Source organism: Panicum virgatum, chromosome 6K (assembly GCF_016808335.1).
Source record: "Panicum virgatum strain AP13 chromosome 6K, P.virgatum_v5, whole genome shotgun sequence".
Taxonomy (NCBI): Eukaryota; Viridiplantae; Streptophyta; class Magnoliopsida; order Poales; family Poaceae; genus Panicum; species Panicum virgatum.
The window spans coordinates 41,578,139-41,599,058 of record NC_053141.1 but is presented as its reverse complement, the minus strand read 5'-3'; the positions used below and the strand labels follow the sequence as shown (position 1 = coordinate 41,599,058).

The 20,920-nt window shown below is 49.7% G+C and overlaps 4 protein-coding genes across 5 annotated transcripts; 3 read left to right on the top strand and 1 right to left on the bottom strand.

Annotated features, from left to right (window-relative positions):
- Window positions 1-4,850: 4,850 nt before the first annotated feature.
- On the top strand, window positions 4,851-8,867 carry LOC120712739 (E3 ubiquitin-protein ligase RGLG2-like). Of its 2 annotated transcripts, XM_039998605.1 has the most exons (13): window positions 4,851-4,949; window positions 5,573-5,634; window positions 5,798-6,001; window positions 6,579-6,663; window positions 6,781-6,921; window positions 7,001-7,114; window positions 7,203-7,300; window positions 7,428-7,507; window positions 7,622-7,727; window positions 7,814-7,941; window positions 8,046-8,229; window positions 8,319-8,375; window positions 8,485-8,867. In XM_039998605.1, the coding sequence occupies exons 3-13, from the start codon at window positions 5,846-5,848 to the stop codon at window positions 8,563-8,565; spliced, it is 1,230 nt and encodes a 409-aa protein (XP_039854539.1). In that variant the 5' UTR covers window positions 4,851-4,949; window positions 5,573-5,634; window positions 5,798-5,845; the 3' UTR covers window positions 8,566-8,867. The 2 variants fall into 2 exon arrangements, with proteins under 2 accessions (XP_039854539.1, XP_039854540.1); XM_039998606.1 differs by lacking the exon at window positions 4,851-4,949 and having other exon boundaries at window positions 5,610-5,634; window positions 5,795-6,001.
- Window positions 8,868-9,554: 687 nt separating this feature from the next.
- On the top strand, window positions 9,555-13,967 carry LOC120712738 (agamous-like MADS-box protein AGL66). Its single transcript, XM_039998604.1, has 10 exons — window positions 9,555-10,140; window positions 10,273-10,291; window positions 10,360-10,421; window positions 10,524-10,558; window positions 10,610-10,676; window positions 10,770-10,869; window positions 10,957-11,013; window positions 11,123-11,271; window positions 11,354-11,516; window positions 11,625-13,967. Exons 1-10 carry the CDS (start codon window positions 9,566-9,568, stop codon window positions 11,808-11,810), a joined length of 1,413 nt encoding a protein of 470 aa, XP_039854538.1. The 5' UTR covers window positions 9,555-9,565; the 3' UTR covers window positions 11,811-13,967.
- On the top strand, window positions 12,507-14,161 carry LOC120712737. The gene has a single exon (XM_039998603.1). The coding sequence runs from the start codon at window positions 12,627-12,629 to the stop codon at window positions 13,851-13,853; it is 1,227 nt and encodes a 408-aa protein (XP_039854537.1). The 5' UTR covers window positions 12,507-12,626; the 3' UTR covers window positions 13,854-14,161.
- Window positions 14,101-18,794, bottom strand: LOC120712736 (elongator complex protein 2-like). Its single transcript, XM_039998602.1, has 10 exons — window positions 18,427-18,794; window positions 18,229-18,316; window positions 18,029-18,114; window positions 17,677-17,830; window positions 17,358-17,518; window positions 16,574-17,245; window positions 16,135-16,453; window positions 15,785-16,002; window positions 15,048-15,225; window positions 14,101-14,934 (listed from the first exon to the last, which is right to left on the bottom strand). The coding sequence occupies exons 1-10, from the start codon at window positions 18,598-18,600 to the stop codon at window positions 14,435-14,437; spliced, it is 2,550 nt and encodes an 849-aa protein (XP_039854536.1). The 5' UTR covers window positions 18,601-18,794; the 3' UTR covers window positions 14,101-14,434.
- Window positions 18,795-20,920: the final 2,126 nt, after the last annotated feature.

Here is a 20,920-nt window from a genome sequence, read left to right as displayed (position 1 = left end):
ACCCATCAATACATGAACCTATATAGCCATAGAATCACAGGTAGCTCCAATAGAAATGAATCTCCATCGAATCCCCAAACAAGCCACAAGTACCTTTCATTTGCTTCCCACACTCCAAACACCACATCAACATCACTCCATAGCCTAACCTCTCACGTTTCACCGTATATTAACTAAAACCAACAACAAAATCAACAATAGCACCATTACTAATAGCAAAAACCAAGTGTTTGTTGCATGCCTAACTCTCTGACTGACTGGTTCCACCAGAGAGCATCCCGGGCGTCGTTTGGCCAGTCAGTCGGTCAGTCACGCTTGGAAGCGAGTGGCCGGATTACCTGTCGATTTCGCCCTGTGATGGTGCGCAAGGTGGAATGGAACAAAAAATTGGGCAAGTTGGTGGTGAGTGGTGAGTGGAGGAACGCACGCACGGATGCGGGTCAGACGGTGCAACCTACTTCCACGGCAGTGACCGGTGGACCAACACCAAGTTTTTTTTTGGGCGTGTCCACGGTGCACCGGCGGCTGATCTGACTATCTGAGCCGTTCGTTTTCAAGATCCGACGACGGTCAATTTTTTCTGCAGTTCAGGTGGTCAAACGTTGGGGTTTAGTAACCAGGAGATGCTTTATATTTTGAGATGGCAATCTGGTGACGGGCATTGTTTTTTTTTTGAGAGTGGGGGACGAGAGCTCATGTGGCAGATAACGAGGGACAGATGTGCTTGGCCTGCAGCCTCCAAGTCATGTTTCTGAAAATGACGCCGTGATGGCCTGCACCTACCGTTTCAGGGTTTTTTCTATTCGATTCTTCTCCCGACGTCTGCATCAGCAGCAGTGCTCAAGTGCTGAATCACACCGGGTTTGATTCAAAGAAAATCCCACTTGTGTGGATCATTTGTCCAACGTTGTTGCGAGATCATTTCTAGATTCTAGCCTAGGTGTAAACCTAAACAGTAGAAGTGGCTAACTATTGCTAAAAATCTTGTGCTAGTAAGTGTCAACTATTGCATGGAAAGAGTACCGCAAAGAAATAAAATAGATAAAACTAACTTGTGTTTAGCGAGACCCCAATTAAGCTTGTGCATAAGGCAAAGACTTTGACCAAAATGGCTCACTTAATTGCTACGAAATTTTTCCAGCACATTTTTGCAAGAAGGGGCACATCTCTGTGCAACAACAGATCAGCCTTTCTGTAGCTCGTTAATTTGATGTCGGTGTAAACAAGTTGCAGGCCTGATGATCACAAGGCCCATTTATTTAGTCCACTGCAACATCTGCACGGCACTGCACTAAACGAAGTCGATCCCCAGCCACCCGATGCTCTCGTCCAACGGTCGATGCTGTGCCTTTCACTTGCCTCCTTTGGTCCCTTCCCTGCTGCCAGCTGCTCGGTCACCGGCCGGTCACCGCCGGTCATGGTCCGCCGGCGCGTGAGGCGGCGATCCCCGGACCATCGGCGAACGGAGGGACGTACAGGACATGGCACGGAACCCGTACGGCCGTACCCGTCCTCGCCGTCGTGGCTGGCAGGCAACGGCTGCAGCACTGACATGTGTGTGGCGTGCTTGGCTAGGGTTGCGAAAGCTCGTGATGCGTTGTCAAGGCCGGAGCCGGTTGCTGACTGTTGATGCAAACGCGATGGAGATGGCAATGATTGCCAGTTCGCCACCTGTAATCTGATCATTAAGGCCTGTACGTACAGCAGGGAAAATGACAATGTGTTGGAACCTGATAATTCCAGCATCGAGTGCTGCCTGAACTCCTAAACCGAAACGCAGACGCATTGGCTTTATTTGTGGACGTCAGGACTACGGATGTAGCAACGTCACAATGTCAAGACTATGCACGAGGTAGTAGAATAACCTTTTTCTTTATATATATAAACATGTAAGGTGAAATTGCGCCATATTTGACACCACCGACCTAGCTCTGACAATAATAATAAAAGTTGTGTGTCCCGTACCAATGCTGGGAATCTACCTCATGCTCTATTCGGAATCATCCACATGATAAGGTTGACTAATGGGGACTAGTAATGTAACCATCACAATATCAGCATGTGCAAGGGTGGTAAACTTACAGACCATTTCGTTCGTGGTGGGATTATTATTGATCAACATCATACCAACATGATAACGCAAGGGGAATGTGCAACCAATTTTACATGAACCACCATCACAAAAGTATCGCGCATCTCCTATCAATGTGCAACCTATTTTACATGACCCACCATCATGCTATGATCAAGATCATTGACGGAAGCTTCATCACCATCTCATTAGAGCAGCTCCAGTCCTTGTGCGAACCATCCCAGGCAGCCATGCCGAACCAAATCACGGTTCGCTCTCTCCAGCGTCAACATCGAATAGCGGGGCCCACATCAGAAAAAGAAAAATCGCGATTCCCATCCGTCCTCCCGTTCGCGCGAGCAGGCGGAACTCTCCAGGTCGTCTCTCATCTCGCGTTCTCCCCTTTCCCGTTCCTTTCTCCCCCTTCCTCACATCTCATCCTAATCCTTCTAATCCAGCCATGGATTCCTAAATAAATCCCATGAAGAGAATAGATCAGGTCAATTCACCATCTATTGGAGCAGATGAGGGTGGGGCAGCGCTCTACTGGAGCAGATCAGGGCGCCCGCACGGCTGGCGACGCCGTGTTGTTGGGGTCGGAGCCCGCCTCCGCCGCGGCCGGCGAGCGCGAGCCCCTGCTCCGCTCCTGCTCCACCGCCTTGGCCCCGGCGGTGAGCGAGGCCGGCGCGCGTGACAGCAGAGGGAGCGGCCGCACCCGCGCGCATCCGCCGGCGCAAGCTCACCGCCGTCGGGTCCGCTGGCTGCCGTCGCCGCAAGGATGGAGGCAGACGAGATGTCCTTCGATGGCGGCCATCTACTTCGACATGTACATGAAAGGTAGGTTTTTGTTGTCTGTAACCTCTACTATAATGGAGTAGTATTTGGGATAGGAAAAAGCTGTAGTTCAACTATAATACTGCAGTTCACAAGACGATTTCATATGATTTCGAAGAGAACTAGTAATATAGTTACATTGCAGTAAGAATAAAATAATTTGAAATGGATACAATATTTTTCAGTAGATGAAAACGTAGACAGCTCACTACTGATGTTGGTTGCCTCCAAATTTTTCCCAAATATGCTCAGTCAAGTCATTCTTCAGTCGATGATGCATATCTTTGTTCCGAATAGCTACGCCTATCTAGTACCCTATCAAATCCATGAATTGGCCCTTGGCCATATCCAATCAGTGGTATGGGAGAGGTCCCCTGCTCATAGTTAAAGTCATGTCTACCCTCATAAGAGTCCCTCTCATCCTCGACGATCATGTTATGCAATATAATGCAAGCATACATGATCTCACCAAGTGTTCGTGTATGCCACACACGTGCTGCGTTACGTAAAATGGCAAAACGAGACTGCAAAACACCAAATGCACATTCAATGTCTTTTCTTGCTGATTCTTGCTTTTGGGCAAATAACTTGTGCTTGTCACTTTGCGGCAATCTGAATGTCTTCACAAATGCTGCCCACTCAGGATATATACCATCAGATAGGTAGTAACCCATGTCATACTCATTGCCATTGACTGTAAAACGAACCTCTGGAGTTATCCCTTGTCGTTGTGCTGTGAACAATGGTGATTGGTTTAACACATTGATATCATTGTTGGACCCAGCCACTCCAAAAAAAGCATGCCATATCCATAAGTCATGTGAGGCAACAGCTTCAAGCATGACAGTGGGTGATCCATGACCGCGGGTATATTGTCCCTTCCATGCCACCGGGCAGTTTTTCCACTCCCAGTGCATACAGTCAATACTTCCAAGCATACCAGGAAAGCCGCGAGCGTCCCCCACTATGGCCTCGTTTGGCACAGCTCCTCCAGCTTTAGGTTTGTGCGCTGTAGTAGTACTATAGAAATACTGTAGCGCAAAGCAACAGGAGCTTCGCTTTCCAGCTTCGTCAGCATCATGGGGAGCCGGTCCAGCTTTAAGCTACAGTGTAGCACAGTTGTGCGCTACTGTAGCGCGAAGCTGATGAAGCACCTCCAGGCCGAGCGGTGCCAAAGAGGCCCTATATTGTCCTTTCTAGAAACATGTAAGGCGAGGCGGGCCTGTTTTACACCGCCCACCATCGTCATCAAGTTTTGCGCATGCATTGCCAACCCTAGGAAGCTACCTCGTACCCGATCGATACGAACATGATGGTAAGACTGACTAATGTGGACTACTAGGACCCGTCACAAGATCAAAATGTGGCAGAGGTATCTTATCCGGGCTGCACGGTTTCTATGGACCTTTCCATTCCTGGTGGCATCACGGCTGAACGGAAAGCTACTAGGAAGCTGCCTCACACTCGATTGGGAATCATCAACCCGACGAGATCGGCGTAGAAGACCAGCAACCGCCCCAAATTGCGCTCCAAATCTGCAGCCTTTCCCGCCAAGGCTTTCCTCCTGCCGTGTGGGCTACTGGGCTACCAGCCTACCACTGGCAGTTTTCTTACCCAAAATGGCACAAGGGACAAAAAGCCCACCCATAGTTCCCGCTCGCCCTGACGACCAGGGCCCATAACACTAATTTAGTGGGTCAAGGCCCACCTGCGGGCCCAATACCGGCCCAGAAAGCAACCTCTGCCCCCACTAATTTCCCGGAAACGGAAGGCGGCCGAACTGGTTCCGTTCCCGTTCCGCCGCCGGGTTCGGTGCCCGCCGCTGCTCGGCTCGGCGTTGCCCTCGTGGGCGTGGCCGCGCCGCGCCGCGCCGCGCCCGTGGTTTGCTGGCTTCGCGGCCAAGAGTCCTGTGCGCAATGTGGGTCGGAGAGAGAAATCTACTCCGCAATTTACACGACCCCCCGTTTCTTGTCCACCTATATCTGGGGGTTTAGCCCGCTTATTTAGGCGGTTAGTTGGTTCTTGTACTCCTCCTCCTCTTCTCCTCCCACCCAGGGTTCACCAAACCGGCCGGAACCGGTCCGGTTACCGCGGTTACCGGTCTAACCGGCCCGGACCGGTTCCGGTTCCGGCCGGTTTTAAACCGGCCTAAATTCAAATTTTAAATTTGAATTCTAAAAAATAGAAAAATCCCAAAAAAAATTTAAAAATACTTCAAGTTGCGACGAATTTAATGATGTCAAATTTTTTCAAATATTCGTTCATTTAGTATACTTTGCGAGCATTTGAAGTTAAACAAAAAAAATGTGCAGACAAAAGTATACAAATACAATGTAAAAATAGTACAAAAAAGAGTTGGAGGGTTTATTTAGACTAAAACATGTTATACAAACATTCATTTAGTATACTTTGCGGATATTTGAATTTAAACAAAAAAAGAAAAAAATTGAATTTAGCGGGTTACCAGTCAAACTGACCGGTAACCGGTCAAACCGGACCGGTAAACCGGTCTAACCGGCCGGTTAGCCGTTCGAAACCGGTATAACTGCGGGTTTTGAATTCAAATTTGAGTTTGACCGGTTTTTACCGGTAACCGGTCAAACCGGACCGGTTAGCCGGAACCGGGCGCCAGCGGTTCGGTCCAAACGGTCGGATAAAAAAACCCTGCTCCCACCTCACTTCTCATCTTTGATCTTGTGATTTCGGCGAGGAGATTTGTTTTCCACCAGGTCGGTGCAAAACCCCTAGGTCCTTTATCAACTGGATTCCCTGTTCGCTTGTTGCCTTGTTCCGTGTTCTCCCCCACAAAATAAAAGATTGCTTGTTTCTTCTGGTGCGCTCTCGATGGATTGCTGATTTTCTTGGGGCTTTGTCTGCTCTGTTCTTCAGCAGAGTTGAGAGGGAAGAGACCGATCGGTAAGGAAGGAAGGAGGGAGGGCCATGGGGGTGTGGTGCTCCAAGGAGAACCAGTCCGGGGGGCGGCAGCCGCACGACTGCAACCACAACCACAATCACAGTAACGGTGCCGCGACTGCGAGTAAAGGGGGCAAGAATCGGTACGCCAAGATCGGCGACGATTACCACACCCTGGAGCAGGTGAAGTCGATCGCTTTCTTTTTAATCCGTGCTGCTTCTTGAGTTCTTGCACGTGCTTTGCTGACTAGTCAGGAGCTGTGAGTCCGATTCAATTTTGTTGGAAATAATTCTGGTGATTTGATGTGGGCATTTGGTGGTTCTTTATTGGCTTAAGAATAAGAATTCTAAGAGATTTTGTACTCCGCTGCATGATTCAATTAGATTATTTGTGTGCTGACAAAATAGTTGTCCTGTTTATCTTTGATAGTTCTTAAAGGCGCCAACTTTGCAGGTGTCTTGGTCCTTTAATGTAATAATTATTTTATTCTAGTTATTGTGGAACTCGATAGCGTTGCTGCCAATACGAGTAAATAGTGTGATGAGGGGAAGCCCTGCAAGCACCTAGTTATTTTTTTGGCGGTATGGTATATTTTATGAATCATCATGTTACTAAGCACTGCATTCTTATACTAATGAAGCTGCTCCCTTTACCTTGTGGTTTCGCACGAAAGGATTCTCTTTTGTTAATATGACTTAAGATTCCGTTTGGTTATATGGAAACATTTGTAATGATATCTTGTTCTCCTCTCTAATCTAGGTTACCGATGCCCTTGCGCATGCTGGTCTAGAGTCTTCAAATCTGATTGTTGGGATTGATTTCACAAAGAGCAACGAGTGGACAGGTGTGTTTGCACCTGATCAGCACATGATACTTGACTATGTGAACTTTCATAAGAGTTATTTTAATGTTTCTTCTTTTCTTTCTTCCAAAAGTACTTATGATCACTGTTTATAAGCAGGCAGAATGTCATACAACAACCGGAGCTTGCACGCGATGGGAAACACTCCAAACCCATATGAGCAGGCTATTTCTATCATAGGAAGAACCCTTGCACGCTTTGATGAAGATAACCTGATACCATGCTTTGGATTTGGCGATAGTCAGTTCTTAACATGCCTCGACTCAAGTCTTTTTACATAAAACTGCAAATGCATAACATTTTTAATTTCATGTTACAGCAACTACTCATGATCAGTCAGTATTTAGCTTCTATCGTGATAACCAACCTTGTGATGGCTTCGAGCAAGCACTTGCTCGGTACAGGGAACTCGTTCCGCAACTTAATCTGGCTGGTTGGTGCATCATCTTTTGTTTTAAGCTTCAAATATAACAACATGTTAAGGTTAACTTGGCTGATATTTGGTGATAATGTTTTTACAGGTCCAACTTCATTTGCACCAATCATTGAGACTGCTATTGGAATTGTTGATAGCAGTGGTGGCCAGTATCATGTCCTGCTTATAATAGCAGATGGACAGGTTTGTAACGTTTTTTCATGAAATCGTATTCCAGTTCTGTTACAGAATCATAATTCCTGGTCTGATGAATTCATCATGATGTATTACCTTTAATTTTCTGGCTATGATTTTCTTATGAAATTTCCAGGTTACACGCAGCGTTGAAACAGGCAGTGGGCAGTTGAGCCCACAGGAAAGGCAGACCATAGATGCCATTGTGAAGGCTAGGTAACCATGTGTCAGATATTTCTGTGATTTAGACTGCTCTTGACTTAGCATTAACTATTACTTTGTTATAACTGAGCTTTTATGTTTCACCACTAAATGCATCGAATTTTGCAGTGACTACCCTCTTTCAATTGTGCTTGTTGGAGTTGGTGATGGGCCATGGGACATGATGAGGCAATTCGATGATAACATACCTTCTCGGGCATTTGACAATTTTCAGGTAAATTGTGTAGTCATTCTCTGGAATTATGGCGCTGCATATTTAGATCAAACATGAGAAATACTAACTATGCTGGTTCAATGCAGTTTGTGAACTTCACACAGATCATGTCAAGACCTATACCCACAAGCAAAAAGGAGGCAGAATTTGCTCTTTCAGCATTGATGGAGATCCCAGAACAGTTCAAGGCAGCAATGAGTCTTCAGCTTCTTGGGTATGTTTCTTGTCAAAACCACACCAGTTTCAGGAACTTTGGATCCTCTGTTTTTTTTCTTGTAGCACTCATCTCAATTGATTTATATCTGGTTTCTTGGGCAGCAAACGAAGGGGATTTCCAAACCGACCAGTGTTGCCTCCGCCTGTGAACGATCGCCAACAATACTCTGGATGTTCAGCAGTCAAACATACCCAATCTACTAGCTATGGAGCAGCACCGAAAACCCCACTGGCGCCTCAAACCCCATCAGCGCCTCGACAGGACAGCGATATAGGCGATCCACAGGTACGGTCTTCAGACTTAAACGATGAAACATCAATGTGGTTATGTTATGTTTCGCACTTTTACCCCATGCTGAACTCCTGTCCCTGCAGACCTGTCCAATCTGCTGGAACCAAGCCAAGGACCTTGCTTTTGGGTGCGGCCATCAGGTACCATAACAGCTTGAGAACACTCCCTGAAATTTCCTTGAAGACATTGATCTTGTCATCAGCTTTACACATGAATGAGCTGGTAACCAATCATGCGTTGTGAATGCAGACGTGCTCTGACTGCGCAAAGGACCTGAAGGTGTGCCCGATGTGCCAAAAGGCGATCTCCGTGAGGCTGAAGCTCTACTGAAGCCCTCGAGAAGCTCATCATATATGCAATCACCAGCTTGATGTGATCAGATACTAGGAGGTTTTGCAACCAAATTGGTAGCAGTGAAAGCTGTGAATATATACAGGGGTCCCTATATATGGGCGATGGTTAATCTTAATTAATACCTGTGCCTGGTTATAGCAGCATGAATGCAGTTTGTTTTTTTTTAAAAAAGAAACAGTCCATATCTAAAGATTCAGTATTTCTTTTTAATCTGCTATGTACTCGTGTCAGATATTACGTGAAATGACTTTGGAGGTATCCTCAGGTACCATTGCATATGTTGTGTCGCAGAATGGTGCGTCGCCATATGTTTGTGTCGGTCAGTATTCCTGTCTGCGTGATTAGGAGGTAGGAGTACTAGAATGAAGTGGTCTGACGTGTCCATACCTGAGCTTCTGCTGCTGCAGATGGAGGCCAAGAGGAGGCCCGTGCTTGGAACCTGCATGACTCCCTCAATGCCAACCGGGAGGCACGCCCGGCAACGACGGCGTCGCTTCTCGGATGGCATCCAGGGAGCCAGGCAGAGAGCACGACGACGAAGGAAAGCAAGAAGGCTCATACGGTCTCATACCTTGCGTGCAAGAGGAGACCGAGCTGCTACCAGCTGAACACGGCGCACCTGTGTTGCCGAGGCCGGGGCTTGGCCAGTTGGCCGTCGTCACTCACCATGCGCGGCTGGCAGCGAGCAGCGGGTAGCGCCCTGGCCATCCTGCGGCATCGTTGTTCCGCCCCGAAATCGAAATAGTTTAACGCATTCGCCACCTATTTGCCCTGCAGTTAGTAGCATCTTAGAAAAAAAAATCGAAGGCCGAAATCCAAGGGCCAACTGCTAAACGAGGAACAAAAAGCCGCGTGTACAGTTGCGACCAGCACCTGATGCGCAGCCAAGAGAGGAGGTAGGCTTCGATCTCTGCTGCTGCCGCCGCAGTGTTCTTGAAAAAAGAAAACAAAAAAGGAGATCGAAAGCGCTTGGCAAATGGCAATGGCAAGTTGGCATCGCTTGCCTTGGGTTTTTATAGCAGCCAGGGCCAGGGCCGGGGCGAAAGCGCGCGCGATCGGCGCCACCGCACGCCTCGCCGTTGCCGGGCTCCGCGCGCCATTCCCGCTCCCGACGAGCGCGCCCGGCCGCCCGCACCCGATCCCCTCTCCCCTTCCTCGCGACCAGGGACCTGCGCCGCGCGCGCCGCGTTGCTCCCCCGCCATTAACCCCCAGGCCCCCCCTTCCCTTCCCTTCCCTTCCCTTCCCTTCCCTCGGTTGTTCCTCCCGAGCTCGCGGCGCGGGAGCTTCCGGACCACCCCGGCGGCGGCGGCGATGGGGCGCGTGAAGCTGCCCATCCGGCGGATCGAGAACAACACCAACCGGCAGGTGACCTTCTCCAAACGCCGCAACGGGCTCGTCAAGAAGGCCTACGAGCTCTCTGTCCTCTGCGACATCGACGTCGCGCTCCTCATGTTCTCGCCCTCGGGCCGCCTCAGCCACTTCTCCGGCCGCACCGGGGTCGAGGACGTCATCCTCCGCTACATGAACCTCTCCGACCACGACAGGGGAGGGTCAGTGCGAGTCCTGCCCGGCTGAATTCTTCGCGCGTTTGTATGCCATTGCCCATTGCAATGCCGGCCGCCTCATGTTCTCTCCTCTCTTTGTGCTGCCCATCATGGCATCATCCATCGTTGCAGTTGCAGCGCCGTGAAGAACCCAGAGGTAAGGCCCCCAATCATCTGAATCCAGTGGAAAAAAGGAACTGGTGATCACAGCCGAATTCAGTGCAGTACCTCGTCAGCATGCTCCAGCGGCTCAAGCGCGAGGGCGACATGGCCACGCAGCTAGCCAAGTAGTTCCAAAAACCCCCCACACGTCTTCTTAGTTCTTCCTACTCGTAAGAACTGGCTCTCATCTCAATCGCTTCTTCTTCTTCTTTCTTTCGAATTTACAGCCCCGGGGCGCTGAACGAGAGAATCGAGGTGAGGAGTTCAGAGCTGTAACTGTATTGAACTGCCTGCCCAGGGCTGACATCTTCAGACAACTCGATTCAGCGGGAGATTTATTCTTCGCAGCAGCAGCTGCACATCTACGAGGAACGCCTGAGGTCGGCGGCGCATTGTCATTTTGTCAGAGGTTTTCAGAACTGAATTCGCCGTTCTGGAATGGCATTTTCATTCAGAAAGCCTTTCTGCTGCAGGCTGTTCGAGCCCGACCCTGCCGCGTTCGGATCCACGAGCGAGATCGACGGCTGCGAGAAGGTCCTCGCGGACCTGCTGGCCCGTGTGGTCCAACGGAAGGTTTCTGAATCGCGATCTCAACCTGCTGCAACCTGATACTGATACAGCAGTGTGCTAACTTCGAATTGCCCCCCGGCGTATCTGCAGAACTACTTGCTGGGCGATCACATGACCCCGTTCGATCCGACAGCATCTGGGATGGAGGTAATCACCTGCTTTTTTTTGTTTTTTTCCAACTTTTGTTCTTCAAAGTCAAAGATGATATAGTATGGGAGCCTGCAGACTTTTACATGAAGAATGATGCATCGTGCAGGGGGCAGATGGAGCGCAGATGTACACGGGCCAGGCGGAGGGCATGGGCACTTTCGCCGGCGACGCCGCGCTGTGGACCGCCGCCGGCGTGGGGTCAGACGACCCCGGCCACGAGATGTTCGGCGCGGCCGACCCGTTGATGTACCTCAGGTACGTGGCCGTGCCTCACCTGCCGCATCAGCGCCCCGATCATATCACCGGAGAAGTGAACTCTTTCTTCCTCTCGTGCCAGGGACCAGGACGTGTACGACGCCACCTCCCAGGTGGCCGGCCTGCACGGCGACCCGTGCGCCGCCGCCGGCGAGGCCGAGGCGGAGGCCGAGGCGTGGCGGCAGGCGACCTGCACCGAGCTGCTCTCCACGCTCATCCCCGCCACGCCCTTCCCCCTCATGCCGGTTTGCCACCGTGCCGGCGCATCGTCCTTCGCCGCTAGTCCACGGCCTGCCGCGACGCCGGAGGTGATGAGCCCTGACTGACGTGTCGATATGTTGTTGACGCCGCAGCACTGCCTGGGCCCGGACGACGAGTTCCTGCCACTCCAGGACGGCGGCATGGCGGCGGCGCAGGAGCCGGTGGAGGCGTTGGCGAGCTGCTCCTACGCGCCCAGTGACGACGCCGGCACGACAGCACCGTGGCGCCCGCGAACGTCGCCTGACCTGACGAGTTCACCCACTGTAACTACAGCGTAGCACATACACGTCAGAATAACCTGTGAATAATTCCAGAGCTAGTGTGCTCGATCGCAGAAGGAAAACTGAGGTGACGCAGACGCTCGCACACACTTGTAACCTCTAGAACAAAATCATACGATGTCTGTTCATAAAGTTTGATGAAACCGGAACCCGAATCATTCGCAGATGTCTACAATGATACAAAAGATGACCAGACGATTCGATCCTTTCTTACCAACGCACGAATCTGAATTCTGGATGACACCTGAAGAAGGATGAAGACGACACGGCATGGTGCTCCACTTCCCCCATCCAAGGAAGATCCATCACCCATGTAAAGCTGTGCAGTGCGGCGTCAGCTTTCGACGTCGCTGATGACAAAGCAGGGGGCACTACGCCAAAGCCATGGACTCATCAGGAATGTTCCATCCTGTGGGAGATCTCGTTATCAAACACAGCCGCTTTCTCTGTCAGCACATATAGGTTCCTTAGTCATGAATTAACCCCATACCTGGCTTTATTTCGAAACGGGACGGGTCCGGGACCGCCTTTTCGCCTTTTGGCGGCGAGGTTAAGCAACTTGTTCTGGTTGATCTCTCCCTGTGCTCTCCTCCCAGAGCATACCTATAATCTGAAACTCCTGATGTATTGACTGCTTTTCAGTCTTAAACTCTGTTTTTACTTAGACTCCATTAACAGGAAGATTGCATGAACCTAAGTGATTGAGACACATGCTACCACCACTTCATCCACCTTGGTCAATGTTATAAACTGCATGAGAAAAGCATTGAGCAGGTGTTCCTGATGAATGAATCACTGCTTCACTGAGGATGTATGAGTGGGAAGAGCACTTCCAAGTTGCCGTCTGAACAAGCCAAGCCAGATTGCCAGAAACATAGACATCGAGCATCAGATTATTTGGTAATGCGAAGAATAACTGAACCTTTATCTTTCCCAGCTCGAGAATTATGCTTTTGTGAGATAAAGCAGACACCAATCGATTGCCGGCAGCCGGCAGAGCTGCCCCACTCCACACCTTTGCTCGAAGCAGCTCTCATTTTTCAATGCAGAAACACAAGACAGTGGACCCACGCCCGATTTTCAAAAGCCTCTCTTTTCTCCCTTCTTTATTTTGGGGACACCACCATTACCCCAGCCCAGCCTCCTTTTAACTCCATCACTCCATTCCCTTACTCTCGTTGTTGTTGTTCTTGCTCTCTAGCTTGCTTTCCCCAAATCCCCATTAGGCCTCTGCACCCTGAGCTCCTCGTCTTCCTTGTTCAACTTGGTGGTATTGGTGCTGCAGAAATGGGCACTCCTTACCACCTCCAATCACCAAAAACCATCCTGTCCAGGCTGGTCAACATGAGGCAGTTACCACCGGGGCTGCCACCGCCGCCACCACCGCCAGAGCCTCCGTCCAAGACCCGGCAGCAAGAGGTGCTGCCACAGCGGCTGCCGGCGGCTCCTTCCAAGATTATCCTGCAGCCGCGTGACCGGACCTCGCCGGCGATGTGGTTCGCGGCCATCGTCTGCTTCGCCTTCAGCATCATCCTGATCGTGGCTGGCGTGGTCATCTTGATCATCTTCCTGGCGGTCAAGCCGAGGGCACCGTCCTTCGACATGGCCAACGCCAGCCTCAACAGTGTCTACATCGACTCGCCGGCCTACTTCAATGGCGACATGACGCTCGTGGCCAACTTCTCCAACCCCAACCAGAAGATCGACGTCGTGTTCCGGTCCGCCACCTTGGAGCTCTTCTTCCGGGACAGGCCCATGGCCGTGCAGGTGCTGCCGCCGTTTGCGCAGCGCCGGGGCCAGTTCCAGGTCCTGAACCTGCACATGGTGTCAAGCCGTGTGCTGCTGCCGCCGGAGGTGGCCATGGAGCTTGTGAACCAGGTGAGGAGAAACAGGGTCGTGTACACCATCAGAGGCACCTTCAAGGTGGAGGCCAGATTTTGGTTTAGCCACTACTCATACTGGATGAACACAATCTGTGAGCTGGAGCTCACAGCTCCTCCTTGTGGAGTTCTTGTTGCCAGGAGATGCAGAACAAAGTGACTGGCTTCTGAAATTTCCCATCCAGTTCTATTGTTGTATCAAACCTTAGATCTTTTTCTTTTGTATACTGAAATTGGGCAGGGTAAAGCAAAACATACTCATGATTGATGTGAATCTGATGTTGGTTCATCTCTGAGTTGAGCTCTTGCTGGCTCAGTTGCCGCTGGAGCCTGAAGGCTACCTGAAGCACAGTAGAAAACTGTAAGAAAGCTGAACGTAGAGTTCAACAAGTGTGTAATATACACCATGGAACTCATTGCTTCCTTTGAAGCAATTTATTGGGTTTTATCAAAGTATTATTGCAGGTATAGAAGATACAGGAATCACAAAACTCTGCTCGCACATGTGTTTCAGCAATGTGTTACCACTAATAACTCGACATCTTCCTTCATAGATCATGAGAGATATGCAGCTGTGCATCTTTTACCACTTAACTAGTGTTACATATGGACATCAAATGTTTCATGACAAAACTATTTTTTTTCATTATCAGGACTAGTTTTACAACACATCTTGGCAGACATTGACAAAAAACTGCCAGCCCCGTAACAGTTTGACCTATTAAATCTGGATGCATTGGTCTATGTCCTGCAATGGACATCAAACACCCTCACACAGTGATCAGCTCCACAGGAAGCCAGCTCAAGTGTCGATTTCTCATCAGATGAGTCTTGTTGCCGCCAGCGTAAACGGTGCACGGTTGACACGTGACACAGCAGAGGATCAAATTGGAGCATAGACGCTGCAATGAGCGGAGACGAGTCTGTAGTACTGCCTGCAGAAGCTCTTCCACCTGAAACACTCCAGAGCTCGATTAATCCATTGTCCATGCCAACAGCGAGAATACCGGCATTGGAAGCACGGTCATGGCCCATCCATGCCAGTGCGGTGACACTGTCACGAAACTGAGGCAATGTTGCAAGCAGCTTCACAGAAGACGCATCTTGAACACACCAAATCTTGACGGTCTTGTCCCTTGATCCAGTTGCAAATTGATAACCAAAGGGGTTCCATGAGCATGACCATATAATTCTTTTGTGTGCTTCATGCTTTGCAACAAGATGGTGTTCCACTCCTTCCTCTAGAATTTCATAAGTGGAATCATAACCCAGGAAAAAAAACAGTGTGACTGAAAGGGTCAAATCTATAGAATAACTTCAATGGAAATACATGATTCTAAGAAATTTTACTTACTTGTTTTCCTGACTGAAAAGATCGACAAATGGCGATCCCTCGAGACACTCAAGAGAAAAGCATTATCACGAGAGAACTCCATTTGTGTCACTGTAAGATTGTGGGATTGCAAGTGGCCAACAGCTTTCCAAGTTCCAACTTCCCAGAGACAGATCTCAGCAACTGGCGCTGATTGAGCCTGAATGATAGTGAAGTTCCATCATATTTTCCATGCATACAGTAAAATAAAATCGCAAATAATTAAGCATAATATGCATTAAATAATGTCATTATACCAGTGTCAAATATTGGCATAGTGAAAAATTTAGTAACATGAAGAACTGTTTTCACATAGTGGTCCTGACTGAAAATGCCAAGAATCACCAGAAATAAAGAAGCACCAAAAAAAGTAAAATTTCAACCCACCCTCCTGCTTATATAAGATAAAAAAAAGAATTTGCTTGTGAATTCACATTTCATCAGTTAGCTTGAGAAAAAGTGATATGAATTGTTGAATAGAAAGATCAAGTATTTACGTAACATGGTGATGGCAAAATGGTTGTGCGACTGGTGTGTGGAAACTGGAAAGACCAAAACATTGTCCCAACAGGTATATTTTATACAGGTTTCACCTTTTATTGGTGGCTCATGTTGGGTTTCATTTCTGCCTATCCAACTTGCTTGGGACTACAAGGCTTTGTTTTTGTTGTTTTATCCACGAATATCAGATGAATCGGAACAAGAAGTGGCACCAATACCTTGCAAGATGATGCAACAAGCTTCCCTTCATAATCACAGCATATCGAGAAGAGTTCGTTTCCATGACCATATAGTTTGTGCGATTCAGGCCATAGAGTATTCCATGCAAGTTGGTCCTCCACAGGGGGTTCAGTAAATACAGTAGGAACTGCATCAGGAATTGTCTCCATAGAATCTGGACCGTCACTAGAATTACTGCTTGGGGATTCCTTGACTCCTGAATATTACCACCATGAAAAAAATAGCACCAAATAAAAGAAAACTGAATTATGCTGTTTCTCAAAGCCAAACGAAAGGAGGCATTATAGCTCAATGACATATACCCACAGGATGTATGAGCAATGCTTACCATGTGTATATATGGGTTTCTGTGACAACCCAAGAGCAGACATATTTGCTCCAAGGACTTGCACATTGTCAAAATCATCAGAGATGTCAGGTTTCAACAAAGTTGCTTGTTGTAGGGTCTTCAAAAATGATAAGGGAGCTTCAAAGACTCTAGAGACCTTTTCATCAGCACCACTAACAAACCGGTGGTTCCCACTACCCTGAATGAATGCCACACAGTTAATATCGTGGCCATGAATTTGCGGACGTGCAATTTCGCGCCAGTAGATCATATCTCCAGGGTTAACTTGATTTCTCCACGGAGCAAATATGCGTGTTGTCTGCATATGCAGCATCGATAAAAAAGAACATTAACATGTAGAAGAGAAAACACAACCACCAACCAAATATATAGCTTCTCTAATTACAGGCTAAAATTGATAATAAGCAAAAGAACTTGCCTGGTCATGACTAACGGATAACAAATATTGACCAGATCTTGCCCATGTTAAGTCAGACACAGGTGCAAAATGACCAGACGGGACAATCTGAGGCTGCCAATTTTCAGAATCTAGTCCAACATCTCTCCACATATGAAAGGAACCACCATAGTCATGTGCAAGAATCGATTTACCATCAGGCTGCCAGTGTCCACCATAAAATCCAAGTGCTGAATGACTTAATTCACCAACAGTCACTGAATTAATCCAAAGGCCAGTATTTTTCTCAGGCCTCCATATCATCATCATCTTGTCCATGGATGCTGATAGTATACTCATCGCCTGATGAGCTTCATTCCCAGGTAACACAGTAGGTGGTTGCCACTCTACAGAATATACCCAATCTTCATGGCCAACAAGAAGAGATTCCAGAGATACTTGATAGCTTGTACTACCAGCTACAAAAAGTGGTCCCTCAATATAGGAGGTCATCTCAATATTTGCCTTCCTCAATTGTGCCGTGGAGCCTGAAGAAATGGCTTCTGAATCCATTTTCCATATCCGAATGGTTCTGTCCTGAGATGAGCTAACAAGGAAAAGGTTGTGCTTTTCACTGCTTATCGCCACGGGTAAAGAAAAGTCTAAACTTCTGATCCAATCAGAATGACCCTTAAGTTCACAAGCTTTAATGAACTGCACATGAAACACGGCCTAGTTAGAACAAAAAGAAAGCGAAGACCCCCCCCCCCCCAATCCCCACCCACCATAAAAAAAAAACATAGTACAAAAATGTAAAGTTACAAACCTTGCCTGACTTATCCCCACAATAAATGTGGATCTTGTGATCTAGACCACCCATTGCCAAAATTAGATGGCTTCTCTGTTCTGGTAACACTGCTAACGAAAGTGAAACCATTGGTTTTGAACCGACGGACAAAGTGTGCAGGCAAGACACTTTGCAGCTGCCTGCAGAAGAGGAGGCAAATAACTTAAGTGCAACAGCAACACACGTCACCCGAAGTTCAAGACCATATAAGATAGGAAAACAATAGAGTGTGATTAGCTAAACTGGTAGGATTCTTAAAAGCAGTACTCATCACAATCCAGAAGTACAGCCATCTTACCACCAGGGGTGGGCTCAATCACCATTTCCCAGATAACCACAATACCATCCGACGAAGTAGAAGCAAAAATTGCAATAGTATCAGACACCATCCTTCCAGCAAGACAGGTGATCCCTTTCTTATGCATCCCTGGGAGCTGCAACACATGAGACCACTGCAAAAGAAGGCATAAACAATAACATTAGAAGAAAGCATTCAAACAAATTTACATGTTAATCAAACAAATAGTTCCCAGCAAGTACGCTGCAACTGCAACCCGATCTAGTACAACACTACTGTGGTGAAGGACATCAATATACGTTACAGAACAAAAGTATGGAATTATGGTAAGGTGGAAACAGAATAAGCTCACGTCTCCTTTGCCAGAACCAATCTTCCATGCCAGGATTGCGCCATCAGCACTTCCTGAGAGTAGATAGTATGTCTCCCTGCCACGAACTGCAAGCCATGAAGGAAAAAGCAGTCAAGAGTCGTTTCAGAAAGCTCCAAACTTCTTAGTTTCGGAAGCATTTACCCGACGAGTCATAAAAAAATGTACAAAAACTGACGCACCATGGAGCACATCCTTCTTGGTGGGAAGCCATAGCGTGCAGTTCACCGGTGCCTTGTGCCCCGGAAGCGTCGTCACGATCTCACCTCTCTGCTCGCAGGAACACGAGTGTGGACGAATGAATCCAAACGAACAAGTGAGATACTTCGAAAGTAGCAGAAATTGCAGGAAGTAGAAGCGCAAGGAACGAGGTGGCAGACCTGGGGCGAGAAGAGGGCGACGGCGTTCTGGGCGCCGAAGGACACGAGGCCGCAAGCTCCCCACGAGACGTTGTTCACCACACGGTTGCAGCCGGCGCCTATGAAGACCCTCCGGGCCTCCACGCCGCCTCCCTCTCCGCGGGCTCCAGCGACCTCTCCGGCAGCCGGCGACATCCTGGGAGAAACCCGGCTCCCAGCAACTGCGCCGAAAGTGAAGCGCGCCTAGGGTTCGAGTAGATGGCCAGGAAGTAACCAAACTACACCACCCAACGGCGGTGGCGCTTGCGCGGCTAGGATGAGCGGCGCGATGGCTGGAGAGACGCGGCGGCGGCGGCGGCGGCGAGCGGGCCGGAGAAAAGCGTTGCGTTGGAGGGCGCGGCGGCGGGTGGGCCATAGGGTTGCCTGAGATTGGGTCTTGGGCCGATTCAGGGCGCTATTTGGGCTGGATGTCCTTGGACTGGGCCCATACACAAAAAGCCCATCTGTGAGGGATGGGCTCTAAACATTTGCCTTTGCATAGTTTGGCCCATGCACGGATCATAGCTTGCCTTTTGCTTTCTTCCTCTGAATTTTTTTTTGCTCGATTTACTTGAAAATCATGGATACTTCTCTGTTTTCCTTTGCTGTGTTTTTTCCCCTATAAAACTGATTTCCATTAATTACTTAATTTACAGGTACAAATACATCTGGAGTGCAGAATTACAAGTTATAACCTGAATTAATCAACAATTTAACTACTTACTGATGAACTAATCACACTATCTTATTACAGCTCCAAAATTCCAGTGCCTGCTAATTGCCATCTACCAGCACTATAGTTTTCCATCAGGCCCATGGGCCGTGGGCCGGCCCGAAGCACAGGAATTGGGCCCGGTACACGGCCCGGCCCGGCACGGAGGTAAACGGGCCCGGGCCGGCCCGGCACGGGCGTCGTGCCGTGCCTGGGCCGCGCCGCAGGCACGTGGGCCGGCCCGGCCCGGCACGGTTAGCGGCCGGCCCGACTCGGCACGTGGGCCGGCCCGTGAGCACGAAGCCCACGAAGCCCGCCAGCACGAGCCGGCCGGCCACATAAGGGGGAGGGGGCGGCCGCGGGAGCCGTTAACCCTAGCCCCCCTCCATTCCCCGCCCTGGCTCCTCCGCGGCTCCGCCTCCCCCGCTCCTCGCCAGATCCGCTCCACGCGGCCACGCCTTCACCCCGAGTCCCCGACCTCCACCGTCCACCCCACCTCTCCGGCCCCTCCATTCCCGCCCGCCTGGCCGCCGCCTCGTCTCCTCCGCCTCCCCCGCTCCTCGCCAGATCCGCTCCACCCCGACCTCCACCACACCTCTCCGGCGTAGATCCGCCGCTCTCCGACCTCCTCCTGTCGCACGGATCGCCGGTAACCCTAGCCCCCTCCATTCCCCGCCCGCCTGGCCGCCGCCTCGTCTCCTCCGCCTCCCCCGCTCCTCGCCAGATCCGCTCCACCCCGACCTGCACCCCACCTGTTCGGCGTAGATCTGCCGCTCTCCGACCTCCTCCGCCTCTCCTCGGCCAGATCCGCCGCTCCAGTGGACCTCCTCCGACTCTGCTCGGTCAGATCCGCCGCTCCCCTCAGGCCCTCACCTCCTCCCCTCTCCTTTCTTCTACTTCTTCCTCACGAATCCTCCTGTCCCCTCTTTGCGAGTCTGTGTGGCCTGCAACTCCGGTGAGGGCGTCGACGGCAACTTCGGTCTTCGGTGCTCCGGCAAAAGGTAAGTCAGAACTCGCCTTTCTTCTCATTCTTCCTCACGAATCCCCCTCACAGTCTCTCCTCCTTGTGCAGGCCGTGAGGGACCGAAGACCGGCGATGGCCGCCGACGACTCCTACAACAATGAGTTGCGGTCGATGGGCTTTCGCGGAGATGATGAGGATGACCTGTCTGCGGATGCCGCTGAGTTGTTTGGGAGCAATGCTGCCATCGACCTGGATCCAGAAGGACTTCCTCAGGGGACGGCCGCTGGATCTGGCACTGGCAGCGCGAGCACCGCCGCTGCCACTGAATCTGGCTCGAACAGGAAGAGGAGGGCGTCCACCTCCAAGGTCTGGAAAGACTTTGATGAGATCTATGAGGTAATTGATGGTAAGGAACGTCGAACTGGTGCTAGATGCACGCATTGCAAGAAAAACCTCACTGGTAAATCACTAGGTCACTTGAAGCGGCACATTCCTATATGCCCTGTTTTGAAATCTCGTAATGCCATGACTCAAACTCAACTTAAGTTTAATCCTGATGGCTCTGTGCACCTTTGGGAGTACAAACCAGAAGTAGCTCGTACTGAGTTGTGTAGGTTAATTGCTCGTCTTGACCTGCCTATTTGCATTGGTGAGTCTGATGCTTTTGAAGAGTACATTACTACTGCTCATAATCCTAAATTTGCTAAGGTGTCTAGGCAAACAACCACTAGAGATTTTGCCAAGTACTTCACTGAACGTCGTGCTCAGCTTGTTGAGTGCTTGAAGTCTGTATCCTCTGT